General features: G+C 40.9%; 1 protein-coding gene across 3 annotated transcripts in view; it reads left to right on the plus strand.

Annotated features, from left to right (window-relative positions):
• Positions 1–331: 331 nt before the first annotated feature.
• The window catches only part of LOC111156104 (SMG1, nonsense mediated mRNA decay associated PI3K related kinase), a 107,810-nt gene continuing 93,065 nt past the window's right edge, over positions 332–15,076 (plus strand). For 2 of the 3 annotated variants that reach the window (XM_022516717.1, XM_022516718.1), the window contains exon 1: positions 332–572. In XM_022516717.1, the coding sequence (XP_022372425.1) occupies positions 484–572 (89 nt within the window). In that variant the 5' untranslated portion in view covers positions 332–483. The remainder of the gene's footprint in view (positions 573–15,076) is intronic. The other variant, XM_022516719.1, reaches the window with a different exon arrangement.

A 15,076-nucleotide genomic window follows, 5' to 3' on the forward strand; every position in this document is an offset into this window, starting at 1 on the left:
GCTCGCCCGGCCCCGCCCCCCGTAGTCGGCCCCGCCCCTCTCTCCTGGCCCGGCGGGCGCCGGCACCGCCCCTCGCTCCCAGCATGCCGTGCGGCAGCGGCGGCGCGGCGGGCGGAGCCGGGAGGCGGGGAAGCCGTGGCTCTGTAAGCGTGAGGAGCCGCCGCCACCGCCTCCTCCTCGCCGTCCTCTTCCTCCTGGGTCCCCGCGTCGCGGGCCGCCCTCGGCCCTGGAAGAGACGTCGCCTCCCCTTCCTCCGCCTCCCCCTCGCGGCGCCACTCCCGCCTCCTCGTCCTGCGCTGCGGGCTCAGGCGGAACCCGGAACGGCCGTCCGCCTCCCCCGCCCTCCGCCTCCTCCTCCTCCTCCTTCTCTTCGGCTTCCTCCTCAACCCCGGGCGGGAGCGGAGTGTCCGCGGCGGTCGGTTCGGGCGGCGACTCGCGCTTCTTTGGGCGGCGGCGCTTGGCCATGTCGTGTCGGGGAAGGTAATGAGCCGCAGAGCCCCGGGGTCTCGGCTGAGCAGCGGCGGCGGCGGCGGCACCAAGTACCCGCGGAGCTGGAATGACTGGCAACCCAGGTGGGTGAGCCGGCGCCCAGTCCGCCGCCCCGACCTCCGGGCCCCGCCTCGGGCCGGCCGAGGCCTAGGGCCATCCGGCCGGGAGGCGCGGCCTAGGCCCTCCACCCCCCCGGGAACCGAGCGCGGCTTCCTGGGTTCCCTCCCGCCTCGGCTGGGGGAGGAAGGCCGTGGGAGGCGAGGCCTAAATGTCTCCCCTCTGTGCATTTCAGTCCCGGGGCTGGAGCTGAGACCCGGGGCGCCCGGCGAAGGCACTGGCCTAGGAGTTGGGTCAAGGAGGGTGAAGAAAAGGGCCTGGTGGTGGTGGTGGTGGGGGGGGATTTTCTGGTTACCACCCACCAAGTTGGAATTTGAGTTGGGGGATCCTGGGAGTCCAGGACCTTCTCTGTTACCCATTCACTTCTTGGTCCCTCGCCCTCTCAGCCCCCACGTAAAAGAGCTCCTTAACTATGATCCCTTCTATGAGCGCCCCCCCGCCCCACGTGTTAATATTTCAAAAACCAAAACCCCCAACACTCCAGGGCTTGACTCTGACTTTAGGCAGGGCAGTTGTGGGGCGTGAAATGAGATTGTGACTGTGTTGATGAGGCCGACCACTCTCCTCCTGGGAAGTGAAGTTTTCCCCAAGTGCAGGGGCAGTTAACCTGGTGGAGAGCAATTCATACTTGGTTTTTTGAGCAGGCACTAAGGGAGTAGAGAATTTACACTTGCATGAAGGGGATTTGGTCTCAGACCTCTTTGGAATTGAACGTATTTGGAGGATCAACTTTTTTTATGTACAATTTTTGTTTTTTTCTTGTTAATCATGGGGCACTTGTGCCTAATTTAGGACTGAGTGCCTAGAAGAACTTCCTAAATGTCTACAATATTTTAGAGTTAGTTGATCCGTTGAGTTTTTCATACTTTGAAGCACACTTGAATTATGATTGTCCTGTAACTGGCCACATAAGTGTTAAGACAGGTTGTTGGGATGTCTTTGGCTTTCTGATGGTTACATGTAACTTCAGCAGTGCTGGCAATAATTTGTTAAGATGTTAGATTGTAACAATTTAAGACTTGGTAGAAAAAGCATTAGGGTAGATGGTGGTAACACATCTTACTCTGTTTATGCCTTCCCAAATCCTATGTTGAGAACATTTTATATAACTAGCAGACTTTAAAAGTTAATGCCTGACTCTAGAATTGAGATGTTAAGTAGTTAAAAAAAGAATTGTTTGAAAAGCATAGCTTTACTTGTCCTTTACTGCTTAGGGTTTGTGAATACTTTAAATACAATCAGTTGATTAGTTTAAGTAATTGTTATCAGTCATTGATCTTCTTAGTTTCATACTTTCATTGAAATGTGTGAAATAGGTTTTTCTTTTTTCTTGCATCTAATAACATTAGATGATAAATGAGCTTGAATTTAACAGCTCTTTGACGGTGGATTTTCCATTATTTCTTAGTATTGTGCTTAGTGAATATGAAATAATTTCGTATCCATTTAGAAGACTAAATAAAGTGCTCCTCACAAGTAATTGTAGAGCTTTTGGAGAACAATAAATTGTAGCTTGTAATTCTAAATAAATGGAGTAGCAAAGTTGCAGCCACCTGCTGGGGTCACTTGACTTCATTTGACAGATAATGAAGCAGAAGGGCTTATATGTTTATGGAATATATACATGGATTGTTAATATTATCCATGTTTTCTTCTTTCATGTGTTCTGTTTCTTGGCTTTGTGTGTTGTGTTTGTTGAGGAGAGGATGTAAGCTTTCTTTGAAGCTATTCTTTGTAACAAAGTCTCAGAACTCACTGCCTAGGTAGACAGATACTGTGAGATGTAGTTAGTTACATGGAGTAACATAACAGTTGGTTAGGATATTGGAAATACTTGACTTTTTTGTAGAAGAGGGAATGGAGAAGTTTCGTTGGAGAAGGACGGTATCCCATAGCAGAACTTGATTTTTTGTGGGGTTGCCATAGTTGTTTTGTTAAACAGCCAGTGAAGAACCTTGTTTGCCAAGTTGTAATTTTCATAAGTTAAATTCGAGGTGGTTATTCTGTCCGCTCTTCATTCAGAATTGTGGCAGAAACATGTAACGTGTGAGTTGACTGACATAATAAAGCCCCATCTTCCTCTCGGTTTAAATGGAGATTTATTTATTTTCCGAAACAAAGCAGATTACTTATGGTGCATGTGAATAATTTGGTTTTTAGAAAAATTACTTGCCTTTCTGTACCACAACTTCTCTGATTTTATTTATTTTTATTTTCTTAGGTTTAGACTTTTGAACAATTGGAGTATAAAAAAGCAGTTCTTGTTGGTTTCTTTTAGTGTTAGTTTGTCAGTTAGTTTGGAAACCGACTGTTGAGTCAGTCATGGCCACACGTGATACTTCACACACATTGACAGGAAGTGTTCCAGGTGGCTGAGTAGACTAATGTCAGATGGCAACAGAACAAGCCCATCCTTGCTAGAAGCCTACCTTTAGCAGAGAGCATTTATATGGTACTGGTTGATAGTCTTCCTTTTCATTGACAACACTCTCAATTAAGATTTAAGAATGATTAGGCAAATGAGTGGTTTTATCATTGCCACTAGCCAAAGTGTGTCCTTTTCTTGACTTTGTTTTGGAATATAATCTAGTTCTACCAATCAAGACAGAGATCAGAATGACTTGTTTTAAAATGAAATATATAATTATTATACATTTTAATATTCCAAAAGGACATGACTGATTTGATATTGGAGTGATATATAGATTAGTTTGGAAGCATTCAGGTCAACAGGAAACAAGATTTTATTTCTATGCTTTTGGAATCTTAGGATTTTAACTGATTTATATTGGGTGTTTTACAGTGCCCCAAACTTAAGATGATGAAATTGTATATTAAAAATAGCTTCCATTTTTGATAGAATGTAGACAGATTAGAGTTCTCAACAGTGCAAGTACCTTTATTCTCTTGTCACAGACCAAAAAACAGGAAGAGTGTTGTGAAGATAGAAGTCAGAAACTAGTATGTCTGTCATTGTGAGAAGCTGGATTTTTGAAACCAGAGCCATCTGTGTAGCCCTTTTGTGAGTCTGTTTACTATTTGATGTCTGTAGGTACATAATACAGTGAAATACATAAAAGAAAAAATGAAGTGGAGTTGCATATTTTATAACTATGAATAGAGCTTTAGTAGAATTGAATGGTGACCAGTTCTGTACCACAGATTTTCAAGTACATTGTGGCGGTTTATCAGATAACTGTGTATGGGTATTTAATTTGTGGGGAAAGTTTGTTTTTTTCCATTATAAAACAAAACATACGCTTCGTGAAACATTTGGCAGTTATATCTTTAAATTGAACCTTTTTTCCCCTTTTGTTTTGGTTCCTTTTAAGTTGGGACTCTTAATTGGAGGGTATTTTAATAACAGGAGATTTTATAACGTTCTAATGCAATGAAAATATTTGACTTTAGGAAATATCCTTGAGGGATTTTTAGAACTAATAGAATCACTGTCTTTAAGGAGGTTATAGGTTGATAAGGGAGAAAAAACTTAGAAAAGGTGAAGTATTACATGCATGTTAATTGTGATATAATTTTTGATTTTATTATTTTTATATGTAATTAATAGAGTTTAAAACCTGGAGAGTCAGAGGATGGAAAGCTGTACAGTTGAGAAGGGAGCAGCAGGACCATGAAATTGATCTGTACTATTTTGACAGTAAATTTGGGGATCTCAGACCGCCCCCAAATTGAGTAAGGAGGTGGCAAGTGCAAGTTATCCTTGGCAAAATATTTTCAGTTTGGTCAGAAGGATGGGGTAATTTTGAGGAGTGGTACAGATAAGAAAAACATAGAGGTCCAGAGCTATGGTGGAGCTGTAATGTAGGCCTTGAATCATAGCTTAAAGAGACTGCTAAGGACCTGAATATTTTGTTCATAATTCATGATTTAAATTCAGACAAAAGTATTGAGCCTATTATGTGTGAATTCCCTAAGCAGAAGCCCCTCATGAGTTATCTGGTGTTGATTGAGGATGGTTGCTACCGTAATAATTTTTATCTACTCACAATACAGTTAAAGTTAGAACTCTCAATGGAATGGTCATACACAAAAAATATAGTGTGGTCCATGGTCTTTTTTTTTTTTTTTTTTTTAAAGATTTTATTTATTTGACAGAGAGATCACAAGTAGGCAGAGAGATAGGCAGAGAGAGAGGGGAAAGTGGGCTTCCTGCCAAGCAGAGAGCCCAATGTGGGGCTCGATCCCAGGACCCTGAGATCATGACCTGAGCTGAAGGCAGAGGCTTAACCCACTGAGCCGCCCAGGTGCCCCTGGTCCATGGTCTTTTGTGGACACTGAGTTCTCACAACCTTTCTTTTTCTCCCCTCCCCTATATTCCTTATGCTGTACCTTTTATTTCTCTGACGTATTCCAGAACTGGAATCCTGTATCTCTCACTCCACTTCATCCATTTTTCCCATTCCCCTACCCTGCTCCCCTCTGGCAACCATCCATTTGTTCTCCGTATTTATGGTCTGTTTTTGCTTTTTGTTTGTTGGTTTATTTGAATTCTCACTACTTCTAAATTTAAGATTTCCTGCCTTCACTGCCTGGCATGTACTTGCCTTTCTTTCTTATTTTAATCCCCTAAAATAAACCCTGGAGTTCTTTTCGGTGGACCTCCCTTTATGGATGGATTCACACAAGCAGTCATTTGTTTTCGTGTCTCTTCGTATTGTTACTATTTTGGTTACCTCTCTTTGGCTATGGTAAAGTTTTCTTAAAACCCATTTTATTTTGGGGACTACAGAATAAAACATAGCCCTTTTGTATGAGGCCTAGCGGTAAAGATTGCAGGCATTTTGTGGTTTAATTTCTATATAAAATACACAAGTTCTTAAATTTTTAATATTTATTTATTTATTTCATTTTTATTTTTTTAAAAATGTGGAGTGTAACGTATTAAATTCCTATTGTGCCATTTGTTTATATAGTGTTAGTTTTTCTCCATTTGTATTAGTTGATTGAGTCTATATTTCCTCTCTTGAATTCTTTTTTGTACTCCACTGTTACTTTTTTAGATGACGTTGACATATGTATAGATCTTAAGTGAATTTTGACAAGTGTATACAACTGTGTAATCATGACCCCACTCAAGATACAGATACACATTGATTTGCAGTTGGATTACACTTCTTTCCACCTCTGCCCTCCCCAACTGTGTACAGTAGATTTTGCCTTAAAATTTACTCTAGAAAGGAAATCTTAGAATATTCTTATGATTTATTACCAACTTATTGTTTCTGTGGATTGATAATCTTGTCATCTTCAATGTATTTTTCTTTTGCTGTAAACATATTTTCTTGGGATATATGACGATCCTGTGAAAACAATTTCAGATGGAGGTTCCCTTGTTAACTTCTTTAGGCATTTTGGTACTGAGTACACAAGATCTTCTCTTCTTGGCTAAGTTTATTCCTGTCACTACAAATTCATGGACCTTTCTTTACCCTCTGAATACCTACTGTTGCTTAGTTGTTTTCCGTGCTCTCCCTGGTCTAAACTTTGTACTTCCCTTAAAATCCCTACCCTGCTACTTCTGCTTTCTGTGATCCCTCTTCTCTTGCAACAGTTCTACAGTGAAAGCCAACTTGGGCTTATCACTTTAGTGATTGAGCTCTTAAGTCCCTGCAGGCTGAGTCTCTCCTTTTCTTTGCCTCTGTGTCTTACTTGCCCTAAAGCAGTCCCAAAGTTCATTTCTGCCTTAAGGCCTTTGCATCCACTGTTCTCCCTGTGTAGCTACTGTCTGGATTGCGCTTCTCAGAGTGCTTCTCCGAGTGCGGTGACCTGGATGCCCTCATGCCGTCTTAGCCTAAATGTCACCCCTCCCTGAGAAGAAGCATCCTTCTCTAACATTTCACCCTGGGTTTTTTTCATTGCACTTAACACTATGAAATTTCCATGTGTGTCTTCCCCAGTAAAACATGACCTTCACATGTGCGTGCATCTTAATGGTTTTACCTCCGTTTCCCTTCACTGTGGATGCCTGGCTGGCTCAGTTTTTAGAGCATGTGGGTTATGAGTTCAAGCCCCAAATTGAGCATAGAGCTTATTTAAAAAATAGTAGGCACTGTATATTTCACTGTCCTTCCTGAAGTAAATACATGAAAATGGAATTCTGCAAGTTTGTTTCTGTTTTTAGAGTTAACTCTAGTTTATAACACTGTTACCGTGGGAGGCATTTTGAGGAAAGCTGTTCCTTGTATAGCAGCCTGGTTCGCCTGAGGCGGCAATTTAAAAAGCTGATTGAACAGGTTTAAAAAGTAATTGTTCTAGTGTGGCCAGATCTTTTACGGAAGAAAAAATATGTTCATTTAAGATTCATAGATTTTATCCATCTTGGAAAAAATATCTTGCTCACATATTTAAAGTTCTTTTACACATTGACACCTTACCATATCTGTTGGACCCATTTGTACCTTATTTAAACAGTCTAATCACTTAAAAGTTAAGCACTGATTGTGCCTTTTGGCATTCCACTAGAATGCCTGAGTCCTTGTTGTACGCCTGCTGATTGGGGAATGACTGAAATCAAAACCTGGCTGGAGCAGTCAGTAGAGAGCATGCGGCTCTTGATCTCAGGATCCCGAGTTGAACTTCCATGTTGGGAATAGAGTTAACAAAAAAAAAAGTAAAAAAAAAAAAAAAAAAATCCAGAATCAACAGATTTCTTGACACGGTGAATTATTCTTTCATATTAATCTTCATACCTTTTCAAAAAAGGGAATTGTGGGGCACCTGGGTGGCTCAGTGGGTTAAAGCCTCTGCCTTCGGCTCAGGTCATGATCCCAGGATCCTGGGATCGAGCCCTGCGTCGGGTTCTCTGCTCCGCAGGGAACCTGCTTCCCCCCTCTCTGCCTGTCTCTCTACCTACTTGTGATCTCTGTCTGTCAAATAAGTAAATAAAATCTTTAAAAAAAAAAAAAAAGGAATTGTATTCTTGGTGGAGATTGTTTTTTGGAGCTTAATGTTGGTATTCATATTAACATGGTATGTCTAGGATCTCGTGTTTATTATTTTAAAAACTTTATTTTTGAGAGAGAGAGAGAGAGGAGGGGAGGGACAGAGGGAGAGGGGGAGAGAGAAAGAAAGAGAGAGAGAATCTTAAGTAGGCTCTACACCCAGTGCAGAGTGCAATGTGGGGCTCAGTCTCACAACCCTGAGATCATGACCTGAGCTGAAATTGAGTCAGATGCTTAACCTAACTGAGCCACCCAAGTGCTCCTATTTAAAAATCTTTTAAAGGCTTCCTGTGTTTGTTTGTTTATCTATTTTAAGATTTATTTATTAGAGAGTGAGCAGGGGGAGGAGCAGAGGGAGAGAGAATCCTGATGTCAGACTCTCCTCTGAGTGTGGAGCTCAATGCAGACCCGATCCTAGGACCATGAGATCATTACCTGACCCAAAAGCTCAACTGACTGAGCCACCCAGATGCCTCTAAAGTCTTTTTTTTTTTTTTAAGATTTTATTTATTCATTTGACAGAGATCACAAGTAGGCAGAGAGGCAGGCAGAGAGAGAGGAGGAAGCAGGTTCCCTGCTGAGCAGAGAGCCCGAAGCGGGGCTTGATCCCAGGACCCTGGGATAATGACCCGAGCCAAGGCAGAGGCTTTATCCCACTGAGCCACCCAGGCGCCCCATCCTCTAGAGTCTTTTTGCATTTATTTGAAAACTCTTACTTTTAGAGAGGTTTCTGGTATCAGAATAAATTTGTTTTGTTTTGGGGGTTTTTTGGGCATGTAACTTTGTAAGTTATGTTATTTTTTGTTTATAAGAAGAGGCACTAATTTTTCCTTTTCTTTCTTTTTAGCATCATATTTTAAAAAAAGATTTTATTTATTCATTTAGAAAGCACGTTCAGGCAGGAGGGGGGCAAAGAGAGAAAGGGACTCTCAAGTGGACTCAACTCTGAACCCACAGCCCAATGTGGGGCTCGATCTCATGATCCGGAGATTATGACCTGAGCTGAAATCAAGAGTCCGATGCTTAACCAACTGAGCCACCCAGGTTCCCCATTTTTAGCATCTGTCCTTTGTTTTTATTTATTTATTTTTTTAAAAAAAGATTTTATTTATTTATTTGACATAGAGAGACAGCAAGAGACAGAATATAGGCAGGGGGAGTGGAAGAGGGAGATGCAGGCTTCCCGCTGAGCAGGGAGCAGGATTCAGGGCTTGATTCCAGGACCCTGGGATCATGACCTGAGCCAAAACACTTAACGCTTAACGACTGAGTCACCCAGGTGCTCCTGTTTTTAGCATCTTAAAGGACCTCAACAGTGCTCTTATAGTTCACAAAATTACTAACTGCTCTGCAGTGGCCTAAGGTAATTGTATATTCGTGTGCTTGCAGGTTTTTAGAAAATGTTGTTTAACTTAGTGTTTATTAGATCTTTATTTTTGTTGTCATCCAAAATACTTAATAACTTTTCTGTTGAATGGGAAAAAGCCTCCACTAATAAGTATGTCTTGGACTAAATACTGACGAAACACTCATTTTTCCTCCATATATGACAGCATTGGCAACATTGTCTTTTTTACTAAAGCTCTTTGAATTTAATTTTTTCCCTTTTATTTAAACTTTTCATTGAAAATTTGTTTTTCTGTTTCCTCTTTAGCATTTTAATCTTCTGATTTTATTTTTGTTACTATTTTTTTAAATTAAGTAGGCCCCATGCCCAACATGGGGCTTGAATTCATGCCCCTGAGATCAAGAGTTGCATGCTGTACTGACTGAGCCAGCCAGGTGCCCCAATCTGATTCTATGTATGTATGTATGTATGTATTTATAAAAGATTATTTGTATTTATTTGAGAAGAGAGCATGAACGGGGGAGAGAGAGGGAGAAGCAGCCTTCGCACTGAGCAGGGAGCCCAACAGGATCCAGAGATCATAACCTGAGCCAAAGGCAGATACCCCAGACAAATGAGCCACCCAGATGACGCTCCTCCCCCCCCCCCCCCGGGTCTGATTTTATTTATTTTCTTTCCCCCCACCCAAGATTTATTTATTTGTTTGTTTATTTATTTATTTGACAGGAAGAGAGAGAGAGACATCACGGTAGGCAGAGGGGCAGGCAGAGAGAGAGGGGGGAAGCAGGGTCTGCGCTGAGCAGAGAGCCTGATGTAGGGCTCGATCCCAGGACCATGAGATCATGACTTGAGCTGAAGGCAGAGGCTTAATCCACTGACCAATCCAGGTGCCCCCCAAGTCTGATTTTAAAAGACAGATGTGTTTGTGTGTGTGTGTGTGTGTTTAAAATTTTAACTTTCATCTTGGAATATTTAGTACTTTGAAGCAACCCATCAGCAGTTCTTGGTGTTCAGCTTCTTGAGGGTCTCCCTGTTTTATATTCTTGTTAATATGAATCCTGGAATTCTTTGTCTGAACTGCAACACTTTATTTCCACACGCTTTGTTTTGATTCTAACTCTGGACATTCAGATTCATTGCCCTAATTCCAGATTCTATCTTGGCCTCCTGAGATTTGCCAGAATTCAGACAAAAACTGTTAATTGAAGGAAAGAGTCAAATTTTTGTGCTCTATAGAATGGGACTCTGATTATGTTAGATTCTGATTAAAAAAATCCCAAACAAAGATGATCACCAGTATCACATCGTGTGGTGCAGTTAACTTAATATATAGTTAATTGGAAAGAAAACACTTCATGGATTTACTTTCCAAAAGAGACTGTTTTTCTTTCCTGTCCTTATATTCCTTGGGTAAATGTGAAGAAAAATGGAAGTGTAGTAGGTTTCCCAACAGCAGGACTGAAACTTGAGAGTCAGTGTTTATTCTTCAGTCGGGTTTGAAGGAGTCTACCTTGGGTCACCTGGCTAGCTCAGTTGTCGAGCATGTGACTCTTCATCTCAGCGTTGAGTTTAAGCCACATGTTGAGAATAGAGTTTACCTTAAAAAAGGAGGGGACTGCCTGGGTGGCTCAGTGGGTCAAGCCTCTGCCTTCAGCTCAGGTCATGGTCTCAGGGTCCTGGATCGAGCCCGCATCGGGCTCTCTGCTCATTGGGAAACATGCTTCCTCCTCTCTCTCTCTCTGCCTGCTGCTCTGCCTACCTGTGATCTCTGTCTGTCAAATAAATAAATAAAACCTTTAAGAAAATTTAAAAATGGAGAATAGAGTTTAAAAATGTAAAAAAAAAAAAAAAAGAAAGGAATCCACCTTAAGACACTGTATTGTTTCTGAAGGACTTGAGTTAGAATTCTGACCATTATAAGTGATTAATTCTGTCATAATTTGAAATATACCATTTTACTTGTTTATTTGCTTATTTATTTATTTATTAAGATTTGTTTATTTATTTGACAGACAGCAAGAGATGGAACACAAGCAGAGTGAGAGGGAGAAGTAGACTCCCTACCTAACAGGGAGCCCGATGTCGGGCTCAGCCCCAGGACCCTGAGATTGTGACCTGAGCAAAAAGCAGATGCCTAATGATTGAGCCACCCAGGTGCCCCTGATAGCATTTCAATGTGTGGTATCTTACTCCTTTTTTTGAAAATACTGAAATGAAGGAGAGCCTGGGTGGCTCAGTCGGTTAAGCGTCCATCTCTTATTCGGCTCAGGTCATGATCTCAGGGTTGTGAGATCAAGCCCCCAGCCATGCTCTGTGCTTAGCACAGAGTCGGCTTTTGGTTCTGTCTCCCTCTGCCCCTCCCCCTGCACACGTTTTTTTCTGTCTCTCTCTCTCAAAATCTTAAAAAAAAACAGTGAAATTAAAATTGAAGTTAATAAAGGTTGTATGTGTGGGAAATAACCAAATGACTGACTATAAAAGTTTTGTAAAAGAAGACTTTATGTAAGTGGCCTATCTTGTGTAGTTACTGAAAGGCTAATATTCCCTATGTTTTTACTATTACTAGGATATAAAAATTAACACCAGTAGTGCTGTTCTCCCCACACTTAGTTCATTTAAAAATCTACTTGCTGGGACGCCTGGGTGGCTCAGTTGGTTAAGCAGCTGCCTTTGGCTCAGGTCATGATCCCAGTGTTCTGGGATCGAGTCCCACATCGGGCTCCTTGCTCATCAGGGAGCCTGCTTCTCCCTCTGCCTCTACCTGCCATTCTGTCTGCCTGTGCTTGCTCTCTCTCCCTCTCTCTCTCTGACAAATAAATAAAATCTTTAAAAAAAAATCTACTTGCTGTCTTAGTATAATTGCATTGGAGAAGTTAAAAATGGAACGCTGGTGTGTTTTATGTTCCTCTCTTAGGTGTATTTGTTTTTAAGAATATGTGCATTTTTCGTATTGATCCTTCACAAATATTTATCTTAGGGGAGGCTGGTGTCATGAAAAATAACAGTGGACTAAAAGTGGGAAGACAAAAGTCCTTTGTATTGGCACTGCCCAGCTGTTCCTCTGAGGAGGTAATTCTTGCCTTCCCTAAGATGTAGTAGTATGACGGTTCAAGTTTGGAAAATTACTTTCAAAATTATTTAAATGCTACACAGATGCTTTTTATGTTGCCGTATCTGAATCAAATTCGGACTTTTAAAGATTCTCCCTCTTTTATCTCTTCTTTTAGAATTATTACACACATGCACATACACTCTGATCACATTTTTTTTTTTTAATTAAGATTTTATTTTATTGGGATGCCTAGGGGGCTCAGGTAAGTGTCTGCCTTTGGCTCAGGTCATGATCCCAGGGTTCTGAGATTGAGTCCTGTATTGGGCTCTTTGCTGGTCTGGGAGTCTGCTTTTCCCTCTGCTTATTGTTCTTTTTGCTTGTACTCTCTCTCTCTGACAGGTAAATAAATAAAATCTTCAAAGAAAAAAATTTTTTTAACTTTATTTACATTCAATTAATATATAGTGTATTATTAGTTGAAAAGGTAGAGTTCAGTGATTCATTGGTTCATTTTTTTTCTTCTAGTACTTGTGTGTGTCCGCACGTGTGTAAAAACTTCATAGAGAATGTCTCAGGATACACGAATGGGAACACATATAATTGTTAAATTTCTATTAGGTGTGGCATATGTCATTTTTTAATATTGTTTATATGAAATATTGTGATAAATAATACTATTTATTTTTAAAAATGTGTGGATATGTAATTAATTGCTCTCCAGTATAATAGTGGTTCTCTTTCTACATTTTTTAGTGTGCTTCCATTATGTAAGTCTGCTTCAAATTGGCTAATGAGGAATTTGGTTGTAAATCCTCATCATTCTATATTTTTTCTCTTTATCTCACTATTCACACTTACAGAACTTGATGCCACTTGAATTTGTGAGGGAAAAAAAATCTAATCTTTGTGACCACTTGTATATATTGGAGAGCAGGTGCCAATGGAATTACGTAGAGAAGGTGTGGATTAAAAGGTAGTTTGTACCTTGGTTGGCTTTTGTTGTACAGTTGGAATTTAAAGAGCTAATTCTTTAAGAATTCTAGTTGAATGCTACATTGCTCCCTCCATTGTCTGGTATTAATGTTTTAAAGGGAGTGGAGGGGAGGCGCCAGGGTGGCTTAGTTGATTAAGCGCCTACCTTCGCCTCAGGCCATGATCTTGAGGTTCTGGGATTGAGCCCCACATTGGGATCCCTGTTCAGTGGGGAGTCTGCTTCTCCCTCTCCCCTTCACTCCCTCATGCTCGCTCTCTCTCAAATAAAGAAATAAAATCTTAAAAAAAAAAAAAAGAATCAGAATTCTTAAAAAAAAAAAAAAAAGGGAGTAGAGAGGATGGATCATGGGATCATAGAAAGGATATACTCTGCTAGTGTAATAGTTTGAAGTACTTAAAAAAGAAAACCACATGTATCTTCTGAACAAAGATAGGAGTTAGTGAAATTTTATGCCATTATGAGAATGTATACAGTATTAAGCTATCATGAGATTTTGGTACTAGTTTAAATTATGGCACTAAAATTTTACTCAAAATGGGTAAATGCTGTCTCCTAAGAAACTTCGTATCTAGAAACATTGATTTTTCTCTTTTCTTGTAAAAGAGAATTATGAAAATTTCTATTTTTAAACTACTTAAATCAGTCTGATTCAGGTGTGTTTAGTATAAAATCTGACAATAAAAAGATACAGTTTGTAAAGACCTTGTGGGTTTAAAGTGGCTTAAGTGATGATTTTGTACTGCTTCATAGCATTCTTAAACTTAAGATTAAATAGTTATTTTTATTTTGGTCTTAAATTTTTTTTTTGAAGATTTTATCTATTTATTTGAGAGAGAATGAGAGAAAGTACAGGAGAGTGGGGAGAGTCAGAGGGAGAAGCAGACACCCCACTGAGCTGGGAGCTGGATGCGGGACTTGATCCTGGGGCTCCATCCTGGGACTCCAGGATCATGACCTGAGTGAGCCAAAGGCAGTCGTCGTCCAACCAACGGAGCCTCCTAGGCTCCCCTTAATTTTTGTTTTTTTAAGTAATCTCTATACCCAGTGTGGGACTGGAACCCACAACCCTGAGATCAAGAGTTGCAGGCTCCACCAACTGAACCAGCCAGGTGCCCCAAGGCTAAATACTTTTAAATACCTCAGTATGTTTCTTGTTACTGCTGAGCACAGTGGGGACACTGTTTCCCAGCATTTGATTGCTGCTTGCTAGTACGTTTCGTAACCAAATCTGTCTTCCTTTAATGAATTTTCCTACAGTTAAAAGAATAGTGTGATTAATTTGAAAAGTAATCTTCCCAGCTGATTGATTTAGGAGGCCATATCTTTTGAGATTTACTTACAAGATCTTTCTGTTTATTTATATTTAAATAGTAGGAAGTGGTTATTTCAAGATCACTCCTAAAACAAAGGTCCCAATGCTTAAGGAGTAGAGTTTACCATATGTATTTACCTCTGATTACAGGTAGTATGTTTCTTTACCATCGCACATCAGGAGACCTAAGGAACTGGGTCTTAAACAGGTGTTACAGGGGCTGTTGAAAGGAATCAGAGTCCATTTAAAAGTCCACCCGTTGTCTCAGTTCAATGTTGGTAAAGTTAGAAATAAAGTTTTTATTTGTTTGTTCGTTTTTTTTTTTTAAGATTTTATTTATTTGACAGAGATCACAAGTAGGCAGAGAGGCAGGCAGAGAGAGAGGAGGAAGCAGGCTCTCTGCTGAGCAGAGAGCCGGATGCGGGGCTCGATCCCAGGACCCTGGGATCATGACCTGAGCCGAAGGCAGAGGCTTTAACCCACTGAGCCACCCAGGCACCCCTTAGATTCTTCTTTAAGATAGATTTATTTTTTTAAGAGGACTGGGGCAGAGGTCATGTGTATAATTTGAGAATGTCCTGAAGATACTTCTGTTAGTTTCTTCCTCATCTTAAGAATTACTAGTGTGGAGGGGTGCCAGGGTGGCTCAGTAGGTTGGGTCTGCTTTCTGTTCAGGTCATGATCCCGGAGTGCTAGGATCATGCCTTGCGGCAGGCTCTTAGCTCAGTGGGGTCCCTGCTTCTCCCTCTCCCTCTGCCTGTGGCTCCCCCTGCTCGTGCCCATGTGTGCGTTCTTGGTCAAA

Source organism: Enhydra lutris, unplaced genomic scaffold (assembly GCF_002288905.1).
Source record: "Enhydra lutris kenyoni isolate GAN:26980312 unplaced genomic scaffold, ASM228890v2 scaffoldscaffold45, whole genome shotgun sequence".
Classification (NCBI taxonomy): Eukaryota; Metazoa; Chordata; class Mammalia; order Carnivora; family Mustelidae; genus Enhydra; species Enhydra lutris.